Source organism: Apaloderma vittatum, unplaced genomic scaffold, assembly GCF_000703405.1.
Source record: "Apaloderma vittatum isolate BGI_N311 unplaced genomic scaffold, ASM70340v1 scaffold10343, whole genome shotgun sequence".
NCBI lineage: Eukaryota > Metazoa > Chordata > Aves > Trogoniformes > Trogonidae > Apaloderma > Apaloderma vittatum.
The window spans coordinates 22,266-42,152 of record NW_009709783.1 but is presented as its reverse complement, the minus strand read 5'-3'; the positions used below and the strand labels follow the sequence as shown (position 1 = coordinate 42,152).

The 19,887-nt window shown below is 37.5% G+C and overlaps 1 protein-coding gene across 2 annotated transcripts in view; it reads right to left on the bottom strand.

Moving 5' to 3' along the window:
* Positions 1-19,887, bottom strand: part of TAX1BP1 (Tax1 (human T-cell leukemia virus type I) binding protein 1) — a 56,663-nt gene that overhangs the window by 16,853 nt on the left and 19,923 nt on the right. The window contains exons 5-11 of one of the 2 annotated variants that reach the window (XM_009867059.1): positions 9,716-9,864; positions 9,482-9,572; positions 8,095-8,280; positions 4,537-4,764; positions 3,145-3,291; positions 1,852-1,945; positions 611-729 (exon numbers count right to left, since the gene is read on the bottom strand). In XM_009867059.1, the coding sequence (XP_009865361.1) occupies positions 611-729; positions 1,852-1,945; positions 3,145-3,291; positions 4,537-4,764; positions 8,095-8,280; positions 9,482-9,572; positions 9,716-9,864 (1,014 nt within the window). The remainder of the gene's footprint in view (positions 1-610; positions 730-1,851; positions 1,946-3,144; positions 3,292-4,536; positions 4,765-8,094; positions 8,281-9,481; positions 9,573-9,715; positions 9,865-19,887) is intronic. The other variant, XM_009867060.1, reaches the window with a different exon arrangement.

Here is a 19,887-nt window from a genome sequence, read left to right as displayed (position 1 = left end):
TATTCTAGCATCACACATAGATCCAAACTGGTTAAATGAAAATCAAGTTCGTATTAAAATCTGAAGGGCATTACAATTGTGGCTATTGCAGTACTGGTGCCATATAAATGCATATAAACCATAGAAGCACAGAAACACATCTAAATGCATGACCGAGCCCAGGCTAAAAGGCAGCACCCACTTCAATGTCAAAACACTGTAAAAGCCCAGGACAATCAGATTTGGAGAAATTATTACACTTAAACAGCATATCAGATAAACACTGCTGTACTTGTTCCAGACATCAGCTGTATTTCATTTATAAAAGCCAATACACTTAAAATATAATGGAAAAAAACATTCAAAACCTTAAACACAGAAGTAGTAGTAGTTTGGTTCATTTGTTTTTCTGCATCTGGGTTTTCCTGAGGGATCCCAGTCTGGACTTTCTAACGTCACAGGTAACCAAGAGCTAACTAAATAAAAATGTTTTATCCTGTTCAGATTTCTACCATAGTCACAGTGTATCACACAAAGAAGCGAGGCAACTCAGCTGGGTAGACTTTGTGGTTTTAGACCTAGCACCTATAACCACCTTCTGCCCAGCTTTCCGAAGCAGCCAGTTACTTACTGCCAGCATCTGCTTGCATTTCTTATACTTCTCTGTTTTCTCAGCAATCTCTTTATTCATTTCGCGTACTTGCTCCTTTACCATGAATTCCGAAACTATGTCAGATGAAATAGGGCTAACTGTGAACATTGGAGAGAAAAACAACAACATTGGGGGTTTTTCGCTCCATAAAGAGAGTTTGTGTAAGAGAGAGGACAGGCCAAATTTGACAGTGCATCCAGAACAGAGTGCTCCATGTTATCCAAGCAAATAATCAACCAGAGACCATCAGAATCACGTGGCTAGAGATATGCAAGGTCAGCAGTTACACTGCGTAACCTTGTTCGGTTCTCTCACATGCTGAGGATGAACACAAATATACACACACGTACTACAAAGGTCAACATAAAGACACCTCTCCCCTTAGCTCCCAAGAAAGCAAACACCAGAGTATACACGTTACGATATCATGATAGATGTTTTATTCTTCCCTGAAGACGTGAAGTTCCTCAGCAATCTCCTTCATCCCATATCACATACTATAACTGAGCTTGCTGGGATTTTAGGAAACCCTTGTAATTTACTTAAAATGGGAGGAAACTCAGAAATTACCACCTCTGATCTCTATGAACAGAAAGAATGTGTAAATTATAAAGTAACGCAAACAGCAATAGTCAGCATTAAGTGGCATTTATCAATTTAAATTGAATAATAAACCATGCTTAGTTTTAATATATGTTTATATTTTAAAAGATTAGTTTTGAAGGAACTTAATAGTTCATAAAAATAATGACCTAGTTAAACATTTTCTAACAAACAGACTTTACCTTGCCATCACATAATCAGAAATTTCAGTGAATTTGATTTTACAGTAGAATGCTATAGCAGACAGTCAGCATAACTTGACTGCAAAATTACCATGTTATTGTACACAACCGGCAAATTTGGGGAGGAGTTATTTTCTTTTATGAATTATTAGCTTGGCAAAATTGCCTCTGTGCTAACCAGCAAGAAAAAATCCAGGAGTTCAGTCTTACTGACCTTAACAAATATCAACTAAACTATTCTGAAGATACATGATGTCATTTACGGATGTTACCACTTGAAAAAAGACACAAGATTTTCAGATGAATTTTCACTTTTCCAATCACTGTTTTAGATAAACCAGAACAGTTCACCTACTTTATACTATATTAGGGACTACTTCCCATGGACAACACTTTCAGGCTGATACAAACACACAAAATTCAGGCTGTTGATACCTGGAGATGCAGGCAACTTTTTGTCTGTAAGGACGGCAGCAGCTGTCTCAATGTTAGATGCATCTGGCAGTTTCTGCTGACGCCCTGCAATTTTCTTAGTGAAAAGAAATTTCGTTTTGGTATTTAATGAAATGAAAGCCAAAGCACACAGTAATGTATATCATCTCCTTCAAAATCAGTCTAGACGGAATTGCTCCTTAAAACGTGATGTAATAATAAATATTTATTAATACGTATTAACACATTTAATTCTACTAACACTGAAACTACCTCAGGCTGCTTATTTTTATAATCTTACTTGATAAAGTTCTTTTTCCCCAGAAAAAGTAATTTCTAAGCAAATTATTACAAAAAAGCCATCTTCTAGAGAATCGGTTATACCTAAATCCATCAACTGGTACGTCATATTCCATGAGAAGATGAAGTCTCTGTTACTAATGAGCGCTAGACTTCTGGTGTCAAGGTAGTGAAATCTGGTGTTTTAAGGAAAAGCGACAGGTGTTCTGATATGACACCTCATTCACCGTTGACCTTCTGGATGAGAAGACAACTTTGTGAAGTAACCTGTCGATGGAAGGTGGGTAACTACCCCATTTGGTCTGTGAAGAGCAGAAATACCTAAGTCCACTTTTCTTAACAATCCACATTTGTACATCTTGCCAGTGCTCATAAACCTCTTTCCCATTTGAGCTCATCTCCAACTCAGTCATTAATTTTTACAAAAGTCTATACAGAATTCTGCTCTCAAATCGGTTCGAAACTCACTCATAGGTTCAGTTACTTGGAGGCGTAACACATCATCACTGGAAAAACCTCATTTGTTTATGGAACAAAGCTTAGACGAGTGGTAAGAATACAAAACACACATGGAAGACAACTATACACTGTGTTTCCTTCCCACTTCACTTTGAAATCCTCTTTCAAGTTTTCCATTTACTCCACTTTTGGGTTTGGTGGTGGGGTTTTTGTTTGTGGTGGTTGTACTGACTAGGGGTAGTAATTACAGATTTTTCCCTGCTTCAGCTTCAAAATTCTTCTTTGAACGTTATTATAGGTTCACCCAAACTCTGTTAGCTTTCTACACACCCCAGTTCCTTTAAATCCTATGCTTGGTTTCAACAACTAAAAAAGAATCATAGAAGTAGCTTAGCTTTATGGAAGGAAACCATAAATTAAAGAGGTATTGCTTACTAGCACATTTTCATCCTTCTTAAAAGCACTGGGTTTTCAGAAGGAAATGAAATAGCTGCTGAAGTTAGAAAAAGCAAGTGCAACGTCTCCCATTCTACTTACTGCCTGTTCTGTAAACTTGTTTACTTGTTTCTGAAGTTTTTGACATTCTTTGAATTTTTCCTTGTAATGGTCAGCAGCCATTTGTAGGCGAAGCTTCAGGTCTTCAACTTCTCTGCGCAGATCCTGCTCCACTGTGTTTGAAGGTTCCTTGAAAAGAAAATATTAGAAACTGTTCTCCCTTTTATTCAAAGACCACTATTTCCCAAAAAGCCTTTTTTTAATTAAAGAAAGCATAATGCTCTATATAAGTACAGAAGAAGTTCCTCTTTTCTTTGGGGGAAGGAAAGGTGTAGCACAGTAGAGCACAGAGAGAGGCAGCAGCCGCGCTGAACTTCATTCCAAAGAGGACAAGCTGAGGGAGTAAACAGGCACCGGTGTAACACCACAGGCAGCGAAAGAGGATTCTTATTCCGTGGGCTGATGAAGGCGCACCAAAAGTCCGAACATCTTCTGGAATGCGCTCTAGCTGTCTCATGAGCACAGAGGGCAAAAAAGGACAGAGCACAGGTATTTCCATCCCACTCGCTCTGCTTCTACTCGAAGTGGCTCAGCTGAGCTGTAACTGATACACGAGCTTAGGAAACTACATCTACCAACTGGACCTACGCCGCGTTTGGACACTTTCTGGTTACTCAGTCATTCAGATGATCTGCTACTCCTTTCAGGATGCATTTCGAAGACATTGTATATAACCGAAATTCTCAGAAAAAGAATTCTTGGGTATTTTAAATGTAGAAGATCTTCTTCTACTATTCCCTTCGATTTACTGCACTATTTTAACTGCCGTTCAACTCAATGTATTTTTTTCAAACTGCCACATCGTTACAGTAATCCCAGTACAAAGCTCATGTAGGTCAGAATGAAGAAACTTAAATTAGCTCACTAGATTTTTATCCAAGATGAAGAAAGTCAAGACAGTTTCCATTATATTAATATTTTTATACTTACAAATACTAAAACAAATTAAGTTTGACCCCAAACATTGGAATGATTCATAAGAATCAAGAAAGAATCTATCAATAAAGAAAGCACATCATTAAAAAAAGTTCTACCGATCAATTTTCTTATCTGAATGAATTTTTAATACTACTGTGACTCACATAAAAGAAGTAGGACAGGGAGAAGATTCAAAATAACATAGAGAAATACCGTGTTATTCTGTGAAAATAATGTAGGGGTGGAGGGAAGTTGCTGTAAGTAGCATCAATCTTCTTTCTTACCAGCCTTCCAGACCAGTTAAAATGCACTCAATTTAATGTAGTATTTTGAGTCCAAAAGATCATTTGATAATAATCATCCAGAAACTTACTTTACTCCCCAACTTTAGCAAAGGTATTTCTGACAGACTTTATAAACACAGATAAACTTCAGTACTAAATACTGCCAATTTACCTGTTCATTTTTCAAAGCTGTGACTTTTTTAAGTTCTGTTAAAGCATCAGCAAGCTGCTTTTTCAATTTTTCATTTTCCAGACGTGCATTGTGAAGATCTGCCATCGTCTTATCTCGCACGTTTACTGCATCGCTCAGCTCTTTTGACATTAGAACAGCTTCTTGTTTGCTAGCCTGAATCTGGTCTTCTGCTTTCCGAAGTTGTTCTTTTAAAATACTTGCATCCTCCTAGGAAAGAGAAGAGAGGGAAGAGAAAACAACATTTTTTAATTTAAAGCTTAAATAAAGTTTGGTATAAGGATGAGAAATATTTGAAAGAAAAATCGTGCACAAGTGCTATTTTCACCATTTGCCTTCTTTGCTAACAACGGTGTGCAAACATATTTCCCTAGGACACAAAGGCAATTTAAATATTACTCTATCTATACCAGATTCTTCTTGTATTTTCAGCTTTAATTTTAAACATGCATCAAGAAAAGGCTTTCTGTTTTCCAAACCATTTTTGTTTTTAACACCATAGAAGTCTTAGTGGACACAAAATGCGGTCCAGCTTCAAAAGCTAAGTTCATCCCACAGTGAGACACTGCACGTAACAACACCGTAAAAGGTCTCATGGTCCCTACAACTGGTTGACGTAAGACACTGTAAAGCAGCTTGGGGATGTTTTTCTCACAGCTCCATTTCCCAAGATCTTGCACAACAAGCTTTTCAGAAGGAGCTGAGAACAAAAAGTAAGGGCGAGCAAGCTGCAGCACGCAGCACCAAAACTCTCAGCACTGCTCCACAGGGCAGCTCAAGGGCCAGCCGCCCAAGCTTCACTACTGGCTTCTCGTTCTTCAGAGAAGACCAGGATTAAAAAATAAAAATATTCAAAGGTACTATAAGCTACTCACAGTCTCTGGGCTTTCTAGAGGTATAATCATCTCATATTCTTGAGTCTAGAGGTAAATTCAGGTATCTCTAGTCCATTATTTGGACTAGAGATACCTAAATAATCACATTTTGAATAATCACTTAGCATAGCAAGTCCAGACGAACATATACTAATATATTTTGTAAACATTTATGAAGATAGATGGACTGGGAAATACCCTAAAGTCCTGTCCCTTAGCTATTTTTACAGCACATAATGCATGAGTTACGTATTTCAGTAAATATTTGCAATTTCACAGGTTAAGACAAAACTGTTAATGATCCTCCCAGAAACGTCAAAAGCACTTCAAGATTAATAAATGACACAAGTGTTTGGTTGCATCAGTACTGGCACACACACACACTCAAATATTGGTACTTAAAGTAAAATACAGTAGTCAGTTCATACATTAGACAGTAAATTGCAGAGCAGTCAAAAGACTAAAGATAAGCTCTAACTTAAAGCAAGATTGCACATCCTTTTTATTCTCTTGCTATTTCCATTCTTGTACAGCAATATTTTTCTGCTTAAATCTTATATTCATAACCCACATTAACAGAATTTCTATTCTTTGGATACCTAGACTGCTTTTCCTGTGAGAAAACTGGCAAGATACAGAAGACAAAGCCACCTGTACCATCTGACTTTTCCATTCTGGCCTTAAAGGCTGCGTCCAAACTGATTCTCTAGTTTGGATCAAGAGCATGTTTGTGAAGCAACACTCCCAGCCAGTTCCACAGTTACCTATCACACTGCAAATCACAGGACAGAACAGTCTCAGGGCACAGAACCTGCATTTCTTTTGGATGAAACGAAACAGGAGGATGTACATCAGGCACAAACACCAAACGAGTATTCTGCTGTGGTGGATTGACTCTGGCTGGAGGCCAGGTGCCCACCAAAGCCACTCTATCGCTCCCTTCCTCCTCAAAAGGACAGAGGAGAGAAAATATAATGAAAGGCTCGTGGGTCGAGCTAAGGACAGGGAGAGATTGCTCAGCAATTACGATCACAGGCAAAATAGACTTGACTTGGGAAAACAATGATCTATTTTATTACAAATCAAGTCAGAGAGGAATAAAAATTAAGTCTTAAAATCCTTTCCCCTCACCTCTCCCTTCTTCCTTGGCTTAACTCCACTTCCAATTTTTGCTATTGCCTTCCCTGCAGCCATGCAGGGGGATGGGGAATGGGGGTGTGGTCAGTTCATCGCACTGGTTTCCATCACTTCTTCTCAGAGGGAAGACTCCACACATTTTTCCCCTGCCCTCCCACAGGACGCAGCCCTCCACCAACTCTTCAGTGTGAGTCCTTCCCATGGGCCACAGTTCTTCACAAACTGCTCCAGCATGGGTCCCTTCCACAGGGTGCAACCCTTCAGGAACAAATTGTTTCAACGTGGGTCCTTCACAAGGTCACAAGTCCTGCCAGAAAATCTTCTCCAGCAGGGGCTCTGGTCTCTCCACAGGTCCTGACAGCAACCTGCTCCAGTGCAGGCTTCTTATGGAGCCACAGCCTCCTTCATATATCCACCTGATCTGGAGTGGGGTCCTCCACGGGCTGCAGGGGAACGTCTGCTCCTCCCCGAACATCCATGGGCTGCAGAGGAACAGCCCACCTCACCATGGTCGCCCCCGCGGGCTGCTGGGGAATCTCTGCTCCAGTGACTGAAGGATCTCCTCCCCTTCTTCACTGACCTTGGTGCCTGCGGAATCGTTTCTCTCACATATACTCACTCCTCTCTTCCTCATTTTGAACAGTTTCCCCCCCCTTCTTAAGTATGTTATCAGAGAGGCACTACCATTGTCACTGATGGGTTCGGCCTTGGCCAGTGGCGGGTCCGTGCTGGAGCCAGCTGGCATCAGCTCTAAGGGACACAGGGAAAGCTTCTGGCAGCTTCCCGCAGAAGCCACCCCTGAGCACCCCTGCTACCAAAACTCTACTACACAAATCAAAAACATCTGTCCACAGCACCAAACAAACCAGTCTGAAGCAATCCCACCTGGACCGTGGACAGCACAGACACCAGTTCTTTAACAATTGCAGTCTCCTTCTATAACACCCTGTTTGCCAGCCACAACACTTCCACACTGCGGAGCAAAAGTCACCTTCTCCTTATAGGTCCTACTGGCACTTTTATTGCTGAGCTCTTTGTCAATTTAGTCCATTTATATGGTATCTCACCCTTTCTCAGGCTTTACATCACTGTAACTTGACAGTACATTCACCTAACAAGTCCTTAGCACATCTTTTGGTGGCTTCTCTTTTCTACTCCATCACCCTCTGCAGTCTCACATAGCTACATTAATATAACTTTTCTCTTTTCTTCAACCTCCTTCGTTCTTCATGAAGCTAAAAACAACCCAGTGGAGTGCACCACTTTCACTGATGAACTTCTACTGAACTCACGAATTACTTTTTCACCTCACAGTTGATCACGTGAGAGACTCAACGTGCTCAAAATGCACAAAACTAAAACCAAATCAACTCTTTCACTCACTTTCTGCATCTACTGAGAACACCATAATCCTCTTGCCTCTCAGCTAGACCCTGGTGATATCTTCAACTTCTTCCTTTCTCTTGTCAAACACAAAACCTTAGGTACGTTCATTTTAAACCAGGCCAATTATATTAGTAACACTTACCTTGTTTGATGAGGAGAGCAAAAAAGCTTTCTTCGCATTTTCTTTTTCAGCTATAAATAGCTGTAATCTGCCAACCTCCTCTTTATAATACGATATCATGTTTTCTTTGTTTGCATCCAAATTCTTAAACGTCTGGATTTCTTTTACTAGTTTGGTGTTTTCTATTTCTGTATTCTTCAAGTGTATCTGTAATGATGCTAAAAAATGTCAAACTCTTCTTCCATGTTATGAAAACTACTGTTCACCTGACCTTTTAAGTGTTCTCTAAAATTCTAACTCATCTCTGAGACAGATTAGAAAAGCGGAAAGTTAAACATTTGATAATATCACTGCCCTCCAGCACAATTTTTCTGGCCAGAGTTCTTTTAGCCGAATCATCTGAAAACAGCCTGACTCTAAAGCTAGAACTTAAGGCCCTGACTTCTGCCCACATCAAATTAAGCTATTTGGAATTCGCTCCTCTCTCCACAAATGCCAGACAGCTAAGAAAGGACAAGCAAGAAAGAAATTACTTGAGGAAAACTAAAGATAAAACTTCCGGTAGTATCTAACTGCAGTCATCTAAGCAGACAGGACTACATCAGCAATATTCATTTCCAATGATAGAAAACTACTTTTTAACAACTCAAGCGTTTTTTTAAGATATCATCAAGCCTATCACATTATGCCTAATAAAGAATAACTGTTGCACTCAGGTGTTGCCCACTCAAGGACTGGAAGATTGTGTTGCTTATTTCCAAAGGTATTCCATGCTTGCCAAAGATGTTTTGAGATTTTATTATTTCTGGTGTGTATCTAGTACTGCCTGCCACATAAAGACCTTTCCCTATGAACAGAAATAATCAATCTTTTAAATACACTGGATTTGGTTCATACAATTTACGCATTTCCTTATTTTTGCACATAAAACACCTACGCTATGAAAAATCAGTGCAATATAGATCTATCTTACTCAGTTTCTCAGTTATGCACAAGACTCAAGAATAAGGATCTAGAAAACACGGTCCAAAGAGAGAACTTAGAAGAGTAAAAAGTAATTTACTTGAGAAAAACTGCGTTAAGAACACCAGTTACTGGGTAATACACTGTATATCTAAAGAACTTCTTCACTAGCAGCTATTATTTTTTGTTACTACGCCTGCATCTTAAAATGGTGATCCATTCTCCTTCTTACAGACCTTTTTTATATCATTGGATGAATTTAGATTTTCCTCATTCATTTTCATAGAAGAACACGTATAACTGTCTTAAAAATCTGTTCAAAGAAGTTACCCTTTTCCTTTTCTCTTTTCTTAACAAATTCAATTTATCAGACTTCCCCATAAAACATTACCTTTACTTCAAACCACTTCATTTCAGTGTATACAGGTACAAGGAATAAAGTTACCTTATAAAGTTCTTTTTCATCCTTTTCTGTCTTTAATACGCTTTCAAGTTGCTCCTTCTCAAGCGTCACTTTCTTCAGTTTGTCCTTTAGACTAAGACATGGACAAATTAATAGTACAGAACTATTAATACAGAAAATGGATGCATACATTAGAAATTATACAAATCAGTTATAAAAAGCACCTATGGAAAGAAACAGTAACATAAGGAAGGTAAGGAACAAAATTATAAATACCTGTCTAACTCAGTTTCTTTTGCAATGGCTTTTTGAGTAACAGCCATGATATCTTCTTCAAGCTGGAGAACTTTTGAAGCAGCCTCATCATGCTTCTTCTTCAAATCATCCATTTCAGTTTTAAGAGTTTCTGATGCTTGAATATTATTCTTTCAAAAAAGTGAAAATATATGTCATTTAAGAATGTGTATCTTCAGAACTACAACACACTATTTGAATTAATGCTAAAATATGGTCATTAGATCTCTTTCTTACCATGTATGGCATGCCCATTTCAAGTATATATAAGTAGACATTGCATATATAAAAATAAATTAAACTTGCTATGCACAGTTAATATATATTAACGGTCAATAAGAAGTTTGTTTTGGCACAAGCATTCCGTTACAGAGACTACCAAAGACTTCAGAGCATGGCACAAAGTTGCATTTTGTATCTTTTGCCTATCTGCCTTCTCTAAACCAACCACCAACTGCCTAGCTTAGAAAACACAAAGAACTCCTATTTTGTAGTTTCTTGTATCTGAAAAGAAGAGCTTGCATTTGACCAGACAGTTACACCACTCAAACAAACCACAGTAAAGAAAACTGCAGAAAAAAGGATGGGGAAAAAAATGTTGATGAAGAGCTATTTACTGCATTCTCCTGCCTACAACACGTGGAAGGTCTCACAAGCCTCATGGAAGCTCATGAAACAATTTATGTCTTGGATGTAGGAAGCTTAGACAGAGGATGATGATGACACCATCCAAAGCAGATTCCTTTGTCAGAAAACTGGCTGATGCAAGATGAAAAGTCACTTTTAAGTATCACATTCGTTATCTAATTGCAGTAATGTCCATAGCGTTCTAAGGCAACAAACAGCTAAATGTCATCTCCACCACAGCAAAACAGCCACTTACCATCATGTCATCCTGCATAACCCAGAGAAACATTATTTTTAATATATTACTACTTTCTTGAGAAGATAAACACTCAAGTAGAACATGCACACTTAGATATTATGCCACTACTTCCGATACCAAAATTCAATAAAGCTCAGCTTAGAACCAACCATAACAGTGGTATGAACCAAACTGTACACAAGGTCAAGACAGACCGACCACCTGACTAGAGCAGGACTTACAGTGTTTGTGCAGATACTAAGGCACAAGTTGTCCTTCTGCTCTACATTTGGAAGATTAAAGCATGAGTTCATTTATTCATTTTTAAACAAAGCTTAATGCCCTGAAAACAACAAGACTGTACTGTTACATCCAGTGAAATCAGCCAGAGTTTACAGAGAACCCCTACTGGCCTGATTCCAACCTAACTAACAATGTTTCAAGTACAATAAAATATAATGAGGACTGGTTTTACTCATTAATTGTCAAAATACACTGACTGCAAGTGTAATTAAGCCCTGCTTTTACAAGTGGTTAAACAGAAGTTGGGGCATTATGATTTTTTGAGGGGGGTAGGAGGTGTTGAATCGTGAGGGATGGTAAATGTAACTGATGACTCAAACACTTCCTAAACACTATACGAGCACATAAAGTAGATTTTGATTTTCGTAACATGCTATAAAGAAGAAGACTAATACATTACAACTATTTAAACTCTAACTAGCTTTATTGCCTGCCTTAATATAATAAAGAACATCAAGGGATCATTAATGTAACATCTTTTTTGAAAACAGCAACTGAGAAGATAACCCTCAATTTTTGTAACGTCTTAATTTTTGAAGAGCTAGCAGCTTCCTGCAACTGAAAACGTGTACCATGTATAACGAAGGCAGGGTATTCTAATTAAAGTCAGTATTCCGAGTAAAACTCACCATATAACCAGCAGCAACAACACACATTATAACTGCTTGTCCTTCCCTAGTGCAGTGGGGACTAATTACTTGCTCCTGTTTTGAAAGTCTAGTATAGTAAAAAGTCTATTTCAATGCATATCTGTGTTTTCTCCAAACACCACTTTGGTATAACTGTAACTGCTGTAACCCAAGTGCCTTCAAAAGAATTTAATCTGATACATTATATATACAAACAGTACAAACAGTTCAAACAGGCTGCCAAGGGTAACATATATTAAAAGGAATTAATAGCCTGAAAAAAATTCACTCTGCAAACAGCATCACAATTGATGCTGCTTTGCTAGTTATTCTAAAGGGACATGGTATTAAAACGTAAAAGTTCCATACTTAACAGATTCTCACCTAATAAACTTGTTTAGATACAACTAAAGCCTACAGTTTTGAAAGAAAAAAAGGTTTAATTTTTAGAGACGACTTGTTATTTTACAGAATTCTTAGCAATTCAATTTAGGTGCTGCAATCCTAGTCCCACACACTCTGGTTGCAGAGGTTTCAGAGCCTGTAAAATTTAAAATGAGTGCTCTTAGACTATTTTACAGGTAAAAGTCAACCGTGCTTTAGGAGGAGTCTAAACATGAAGAATATAATAAACATATCAACTACATGTACAAATTCTATTACAAAGTAATATAATTAGTTTCTGTAATTATTGTTTACTTGATTTATCTGGTACATCTACAAACACTGCATGTTTTCTTCAACTATCTTAAGAGAAAGAAAAGTACAGCAAGTGCATGAAACATTTTAATGAACTGGCTTAAAATGACCCAACAATTTTAAGGTTATTTTTACTCTGAATTACATCTTCAACTCAGTTACAAATGCAGATCTCCCCGGGAAGCAAACTGCACCACAAGGGCCAGAATAAGCAGCTAGAAATTACTCCAGTCAGCTTCACTGCTGCAAAGCAAAAAGCTACCAAACCAAAAATTCCTGTAACTACTAGGAGTCTCATTAGTGAAATGGAACAGAGAAAATTTAACGTTGTTCTCAAGTGAATTTCTTTTCCCCAGAACCAAAAATACACTTTGAAAACTTTGATGTACCTTGAGAGAAAGAAGTATCATGTAATCATAGAATGTAAGAGGTTGGACGGGACCTTTAGGGATCGTTTTGCCCAACATCCCCGTCAAAAGAAAACAAGATGGTGGCACCAAAATCTTTACTGCTATTCTAAAATGGAAAAATATTTAAGACTAATTCTTTTAAAAATAATTTTATTGGAATTGCATGAAAACCTGTCCTCCCCCTGCAAAGAACTGCCACTACACATAACGTGACTTATTTACAGCACACTACCAACAGCTGCCAAAAGAACAGAGTTTTTACATCAAAAAGTTCTAAATTATGGACCAGCTGCTTTAGATTTGTGTAACCTAATCACAAATACAATGATTGAAACCTCATTAAGCTATTATAAGCACTGTCTAAAGGACATGTGCAGGTCATGTCTGTGCTCTTCCTCAAAACGTTTCAAATCTATTTTTTAAACTTCTGCTGCAAAAGGACTAAAAATCTTTCATAGGAGAATAGCACAGCATAAAGTTTCTAGATTTTCACTTTTATAGAAGAAAACTATGGCAAAAATCCACACATTCAACAATGGACAACAACAGCCTTTCCCTGCTTATTTCTCACTTGCATTGGCTTCTGGTAACACCAGTAAAACATTTCCAAGTACAGTCCGGTTAATGAAAGAGAAGTGGTACAGACACCCTTCCTGTGAATCAACATACACAATGCATTTTTCAAGCAACCTTAAGGCAGAGAGAGATCAAACAGAATAAAATAATTGAAAACTACAACCCAAGACTATTTCCAGCTGTGACATCTTGCAGTACATCAATGGGCAACATCGATATTTTTACGTTTCATCTTCCCTTTTCATAACACGTACTACTCCCTCTTTAAAAGCCATTCCACACCCAAGGCAGTCACCTTTAATTAATGGCTAATACCTGCAAACTTTATTTAGCTTTTTACTGAATGCATACGCTGGAATGAAGAAGAATGAAAAGTTAAAAATTAGGCACGCAATTCTCAGCCTGAAGAGGTTAACTCAGCAAATGCAAGGCTATTTAACTTTTATTAAAAAAAAAAAAAAAAAAAAGCAACAGCACCATTCAGCTGGATTGATTTATCTGGAAGTAATTTAATGTCAGGGGAACCATTATGCTTCATACCCTATAGAGAATTTAGGGGGATCTAGGTGAATTATCTGCAGGAGCCTCTTGTTTATGCCATTGACATCACAGAAGCTCCAACAGAATCATGTAAACATTGCACTCTGTTTTAAGGACCTCTGAGGAGAAATAATGAACACAAGATAGTACTACTGCAAAAATCTGTGCTCGTACCACAGAGTCTGAATGTTCTAAAAGGAAACCTCATGTAATTTTTCTTTCTAGAATAAAAGTTAAGCATTCAGTAAACAGTAAACCAAATAAACTCAGTGACTTTAAGCTTTTATCTTTGTGACTACGATTGACAACAGAAATACTGCTCTAAAAAGTACTGACATTACTCTAAAAACCTAAGATATCACAGTGTTAGTCATTTAATTGTGTTAGTATCTTCAGCTGACATTGCTAAACAGATCCAAATTCTCAAAAGGGCCAACTCTGTAAACGTTCATCTAAAGTAACATCGGCCACCCAATTACTGCCATGAAAACTACGTTTTTGCAGAAGGCACCTGAAGTATTTAAACACACTACGATTTTATGTTAGTTTGTTAAAACACCTTATAATTTCACTATAAGCTGTCATTTTTGCAGTTATTCTCATGAACACATAATCTGAACTGAAGTGCAGAATATCTCAAATGAATCTCATTGTCCAGTGAAATAAAACTCAGTCAACTGGTTTACGAAATATTTGTACCTAGAACAGTCACTAAAATAATAAAACAGGGTTTTCTCTTCACGGGATGTTTATAGCACACTTGGGTGCAGTAACTGCTGGTGCCAACCTGAGCAATTCTCGGTGTTTAATTTATATCTCTAAATCATTACTTACATAGAGTTGAGGGTGGGGATTTTTTGCTTTTTAGGTTGGGTTATGGGGTTTTGGGTGGTTATTTGGGCTTTTGCTTTTGGTGGGGTTTTTATGTTTTGTTGGGGTTGGTTTCGTTTTAAAACATGCATCTCCCCAACCATCAAATTTCTGCATACCCAGCATACATAAGCAATATCAACACTGTTTGATTTAAAGGGGGACTGAAAAAAATCACTTGATTCACTTCTACGCATGCAGTGTGAACTGGACACTGTACGGCAGACATATCACACAGCATAACAGCATTTCATCAGTATGTAACCAGAGAAAGTCTCCTCATAAAATAGGATCACAAGCCAATTTAAATGAAACCCTGATATTTGAATAAAACTCTCCAATAAATAAAGCTACTGTGCGGGTAGAATCCGTCAGTAGAATGTGGTTTTTAGATGTATATCCTATTAAAACTCTCCATCAGATAGATGAATTAATCCACTTTTAAGAAGTTAAACGGTGAGCTAAACATTTAAAAAGCATGAAAGAACAACTTTATCGAGTCAGTGAATTCACTTCTGCCTCAATTTATGCCAACGGCATAACAGAAACACTATTCACATGTTCACGGGATCAAAGAATGAGCAGGTAATCTCCAAATCTGTAGCTTCTGACTCAAGTTAAACATTTACAAAAACCACTGCTGCAGGAGTAAGAGTTGTTACCACTGTAGCAGTGATCAGTTCAGAAGTCCTCGCCTCCCACTAGAGGGAGACAAACGACTGCAAAAGCGTAATTTGCAAGCTCTGCTCCACACAAAGCTCACAAAGCCCATGTTCACAAAATTGAATGGTTGCAGAGCGTCAGAAGGGCGACCGATGAAAGACTGACACAATGAGTACTACATGTTTCGCTTGTTCAGCACAGTGATATTCAATCTTAAAACAGTAGGCAAGTGCACTGCTGCCAGAGAGCTTACACACAGCTAAAGTGCACACAAAACCGGGCACAAAAAGACCAAAAAGCCTGTTCTTTTTATTTACAAGGGTAGATATTTTTATATTCATGATGAATAAAATAGATTAGAAATATTTATTATTTTCTAGATAAGAACACACTAAGTTTTTTACTCTATGTTCCTCAACTTATCCAAAATCAAAATACATTCAGAAAAAAGCACCTTACTAATGTGACTCAACATACATGAACATGCACCAGTAAGCAAGTTCCCAGTAGGAAACGAAAAGAAAAAGCTGCAATGTTGAAAGTAACCTGAGCCAGTTCTGATGACCATGCATCACATAAGTAATTACATCCATTATTTTAACAGTGTTATATTAGTAGAGTTGCAAGCATTCTAAATGTAAGTATACTATCAGGGAACATCATCCTACTAAAACCAAGCCAGTTCTGAAACACTAGCAGCAGGGTGTAAGAAAAAGATGTGACATTTCTTGAATGGTTCCAATAGTTTTGCATTTACCCCCACACAGAGTAGTAGCATATTAAGTTAAACCTTCACACAAGAGCTAACGTAATGTCATCTAGCATGAAAAGAAAAACAAGAGGCTAAGAATGGTTTACATGGCACGAAAAACATTGCAGAAGATTAGCATGTTTTCCTGTAACTGAAAACACAGCCCTTTTCAGTCAGATGTGTTGGGGGACAGGAGAAGAATGAATAGGGAAGATTCACTTATCCCCTCGCTAAACTGCTCTTCTCCGAACTACCCAGTGCATTAAGCAGCCACTGCATAAGAGAAGAGGAAAAGATCAACCTAAAAGAAATAAAGACTAAATTTGTCCCAAGTTCTACAAATATCTTAAGCTGTGGCAGGGCAAGGCAATTAACACAACTTAATAGTAATCATCATAACATATGAAGCGTGCACTGAAAACAGTGGGGCTGAAGAGCACATCTCTGAGTGCAAAACTAGCACAGAGCTGTCTTGCAAATACTCTTTTTCTGTGGCAGTGACGATGACAACCTGAGAAAACTATGTCTGCAAAACCATTAATGTGTTGAATACAAATTAAAAATAGAGATTCTTTTTTTTACTCTGGTATGAAAAAATACTGAAAACAAACCTTTCGTGGTTTGTTTAAAGCTTTTAAAGCAGTGACTTAGAGTGCCCTAACATGCATTAGAAGTTATGTTTCACCAACTCTAACAGTACACTGTCACTTGATGTCTTCAGTGCATTTGTTCCTCCTGTCTTTGGAAGGAAATGAGACGACTATCTTGTAAGAAGGCAACAAACAACCTGTGTATCTCCCGAACAGTAAGGCACTGTTAACAAACCGAAATTGATGGTTTGTTGTGGACACTGCAGGCTGAAGTGCTACAAATACAGGAACTCACCTGTTTTTAAAACTCAGTCAACGGGAATCTTTTCACCACTTAAAAGCACGCATAGAGTCCAAGACTCAAACTTTGTGGAGTGTCCTACACCTAAACAGATTGTTTAGCATGCTATATTCTTAAAACACTGATCTACTTCTAGCTTGTTTCTTCCAAATATTTTCCTCAAAGAGCCTCTAAAACAAACACTTACAAAGCGTTCCAACTAGGCAAAAAGTAGACAAAGACGGCAATAGTTCCACTGCCCAGAATTCTGTGATGGTAACTAGGTGGGGAAGAGAGATCAAATAACCAAGAGCAGGAGGGAAACACCAATTGGGATACAGCTGTGACATTGTCCATCAACAACTATCTTGTCTATAAAAAGAAATCAATGTTTCTACAGACACTTCTCAATGATCCAAACTACTTCTGAGCTATTTTTGAAAAGAAAGGGCTGAGAAAAATCAAGAGCAAAAAGAGGAAAGTAGCCTAAAGGCATACGAATAAACATGAACAGAAAGGGGATTTTTAGAGAAACATCTTTTAACAAACTATTTTCACACTATGAATTCAGCAGTTTTCCATCATTAATTACTTTCTATCCGTTACACTGCACCACAGTAAGATCACTTACACACCACATCCACACTGTTCAATGCAATTCTAAAAATATAAGGCAGCTTAATAATGTATTTGATCAAAAAACTAACACATGACCTCAGATGTCTGTATTATTGCTCCGAAGGAACTAAATAAGATTTTTTAGAAAAGGGGCAGGTTGGCCAGTATTTTCTATAAAGTGGCTCATAACTCCAGGACTCCCTTATCACAATACACATGGTAACAAAGGAATCGTGGTTGCCAATCCATCCATTAGAGCTCTGCAGTCAGTTAGAAGCAAAGTACACGCAATTTAGTTCATGCAATTGTTACTTTTTAAATACAATACTTCATACTACTGTGCTCTTTTTAGAGGGCTCTTTGGGCAAGCACTTCTTGGGGAAAGTACTTGCAAAAAGAAAAAAAAAAAAAATCAGTATGTTGTTAAGAGATTGCACGTGGGATAAATGCGGCCTAGCTTTATTTTTAACAGAAAAAAATTATCATTTATAGCTCGCTAAAACTGCAAAGATAATGAATGATATGTATAGTGTTTACAATAATTATATTTTATTATAGGGGGTATTTTGTTTTATTAGTTGTTTTCCTTAGCCTGATATGCTCTAAAGTATATTGAAAGAATTTTAATAGAACTCCAAATAGTTAAAACATTTACTTAAGTTAAACATTCTAAAAATATAAATTTAAAATTCACCAGCTCCTCCTCTTTTTCTCTAGTTATGTATCAAAAGTTTAGACTATAACTAAAATCTACTTAGTATGTAACAAAAGAGCACTAGGAATAAAAGAAAATAAAAACCCTGTAGAACTATTTAGTTAAAACAACCATTTTGTAACTTAAAGACGAAAAATCCCCAACAAGCCAAACCAAAACAACCTAGCTCATACTAAGCACAACTGAAGACTGAGCTGTTACACACAACACAGATACATTTTGATACTGTTGGAATGCTAACTAATCCCTTGTAGCCTTATCTAAAAAACATCCACATTAATACACCACTCAGGTTTACTGTCTGTAACAATTATCGACACCACATGAAGCTGACTAGACTAGCTGGGGGATTTGGCAGGGGGGTGGTTTTGGGGGCTTCTTTTGTCTGGGTTTTGTTGGTTTGTGGGGGCAGGGTGTTTGGGTTTTTTTAAACAAACCACAAGGAAAATAAAACCCAGGTACTGTAACCCAGCTGAGTGCTGGCATAACTGCCGCTCGGGCATCTGGAACTCAATCCGTTACCACGCCGTATGTGTTCCCAGCAAATACGTATCAGGTCATCTCTTGACTCGCTGCTGTATTTCACGTATTGGGGTAGGGAGGCAACGAAAGCAAGAAGGGAAGACTGGAAAGTTTAGAGAGAAATCTGCATAGAAAGTATTATTTAAACTTTCCAATGATTAAAAAGTGAACTTAATGCACCTGACTGTTTGTTTAATTTTCAAGAGCAACACCCACCTTATATTCTGCTTATGTATATAAACAAAGATTTCTCAACTCAGCAGATTTGTTTCTATTTTAAACAAGTGAAAAACAGAGAACAGAACATAAAAGATGTAAAATAAAGCAATGCCAAAGACTTAAGAGACAAAAAAAAAAAAATAATTGCATGAGCTTGAAAACTTCTGTTGTATTCCATGCAGGTGAAGAGCTGCATCAGCCTCAGATGAGACGCTACTTAGAGCTCAGCTAAGTGCAAGTGAGAAATTCTTCACACTGCATGTCACTTCAACAAAATAAAAAATCAAATCAAATCAAATGAACACCGCAACAAACATTCCTGTAACTAAACTCCAATTGCTAAGTTCGGGTATCTTAAACGCAGAACTATTTTTGATTGTACAAATTTACAGTAAAAGGTAAGAAAGTATTAAGGCCTTTTTGTTCAGTCTAACTGTTCAGTTTTGTGCAGTCATTTGACAAATTGTTCTACAACAACATTTTAAAGCTAACATGGATAAGAACCAACAGTTTACTTTCAAACACTTTTTTTAAATGAGAAACTCCAATGTCAATGATAGGTATCTAGGTAGCTTGTTCATATTTATGCACCGAGCTTACGATTCTGCAACTCCATTAAATGCACGCTTTTAAGTATTTAACTCTCATCTGACTGATTTAATCTAGTTCTCCCATGTACTTGAAATTAAAATCATTCTTTTATAGGAAAAACTTTTATCTAAACAAGATCTTTTCTCTTTTTCCCTATCCCAACATTCTAGTCCATTTCCCTGGCTGTTCCAAAGTAAAGTACAAAGTTTCAGCAGTTTCAGATTCCCTCCACAAATTCCTATTAAAGGTGTATCACGCAGAACTGTTGACATATACATACTAGTACTCAGAAATAGCCTATTAACTGCTGTCC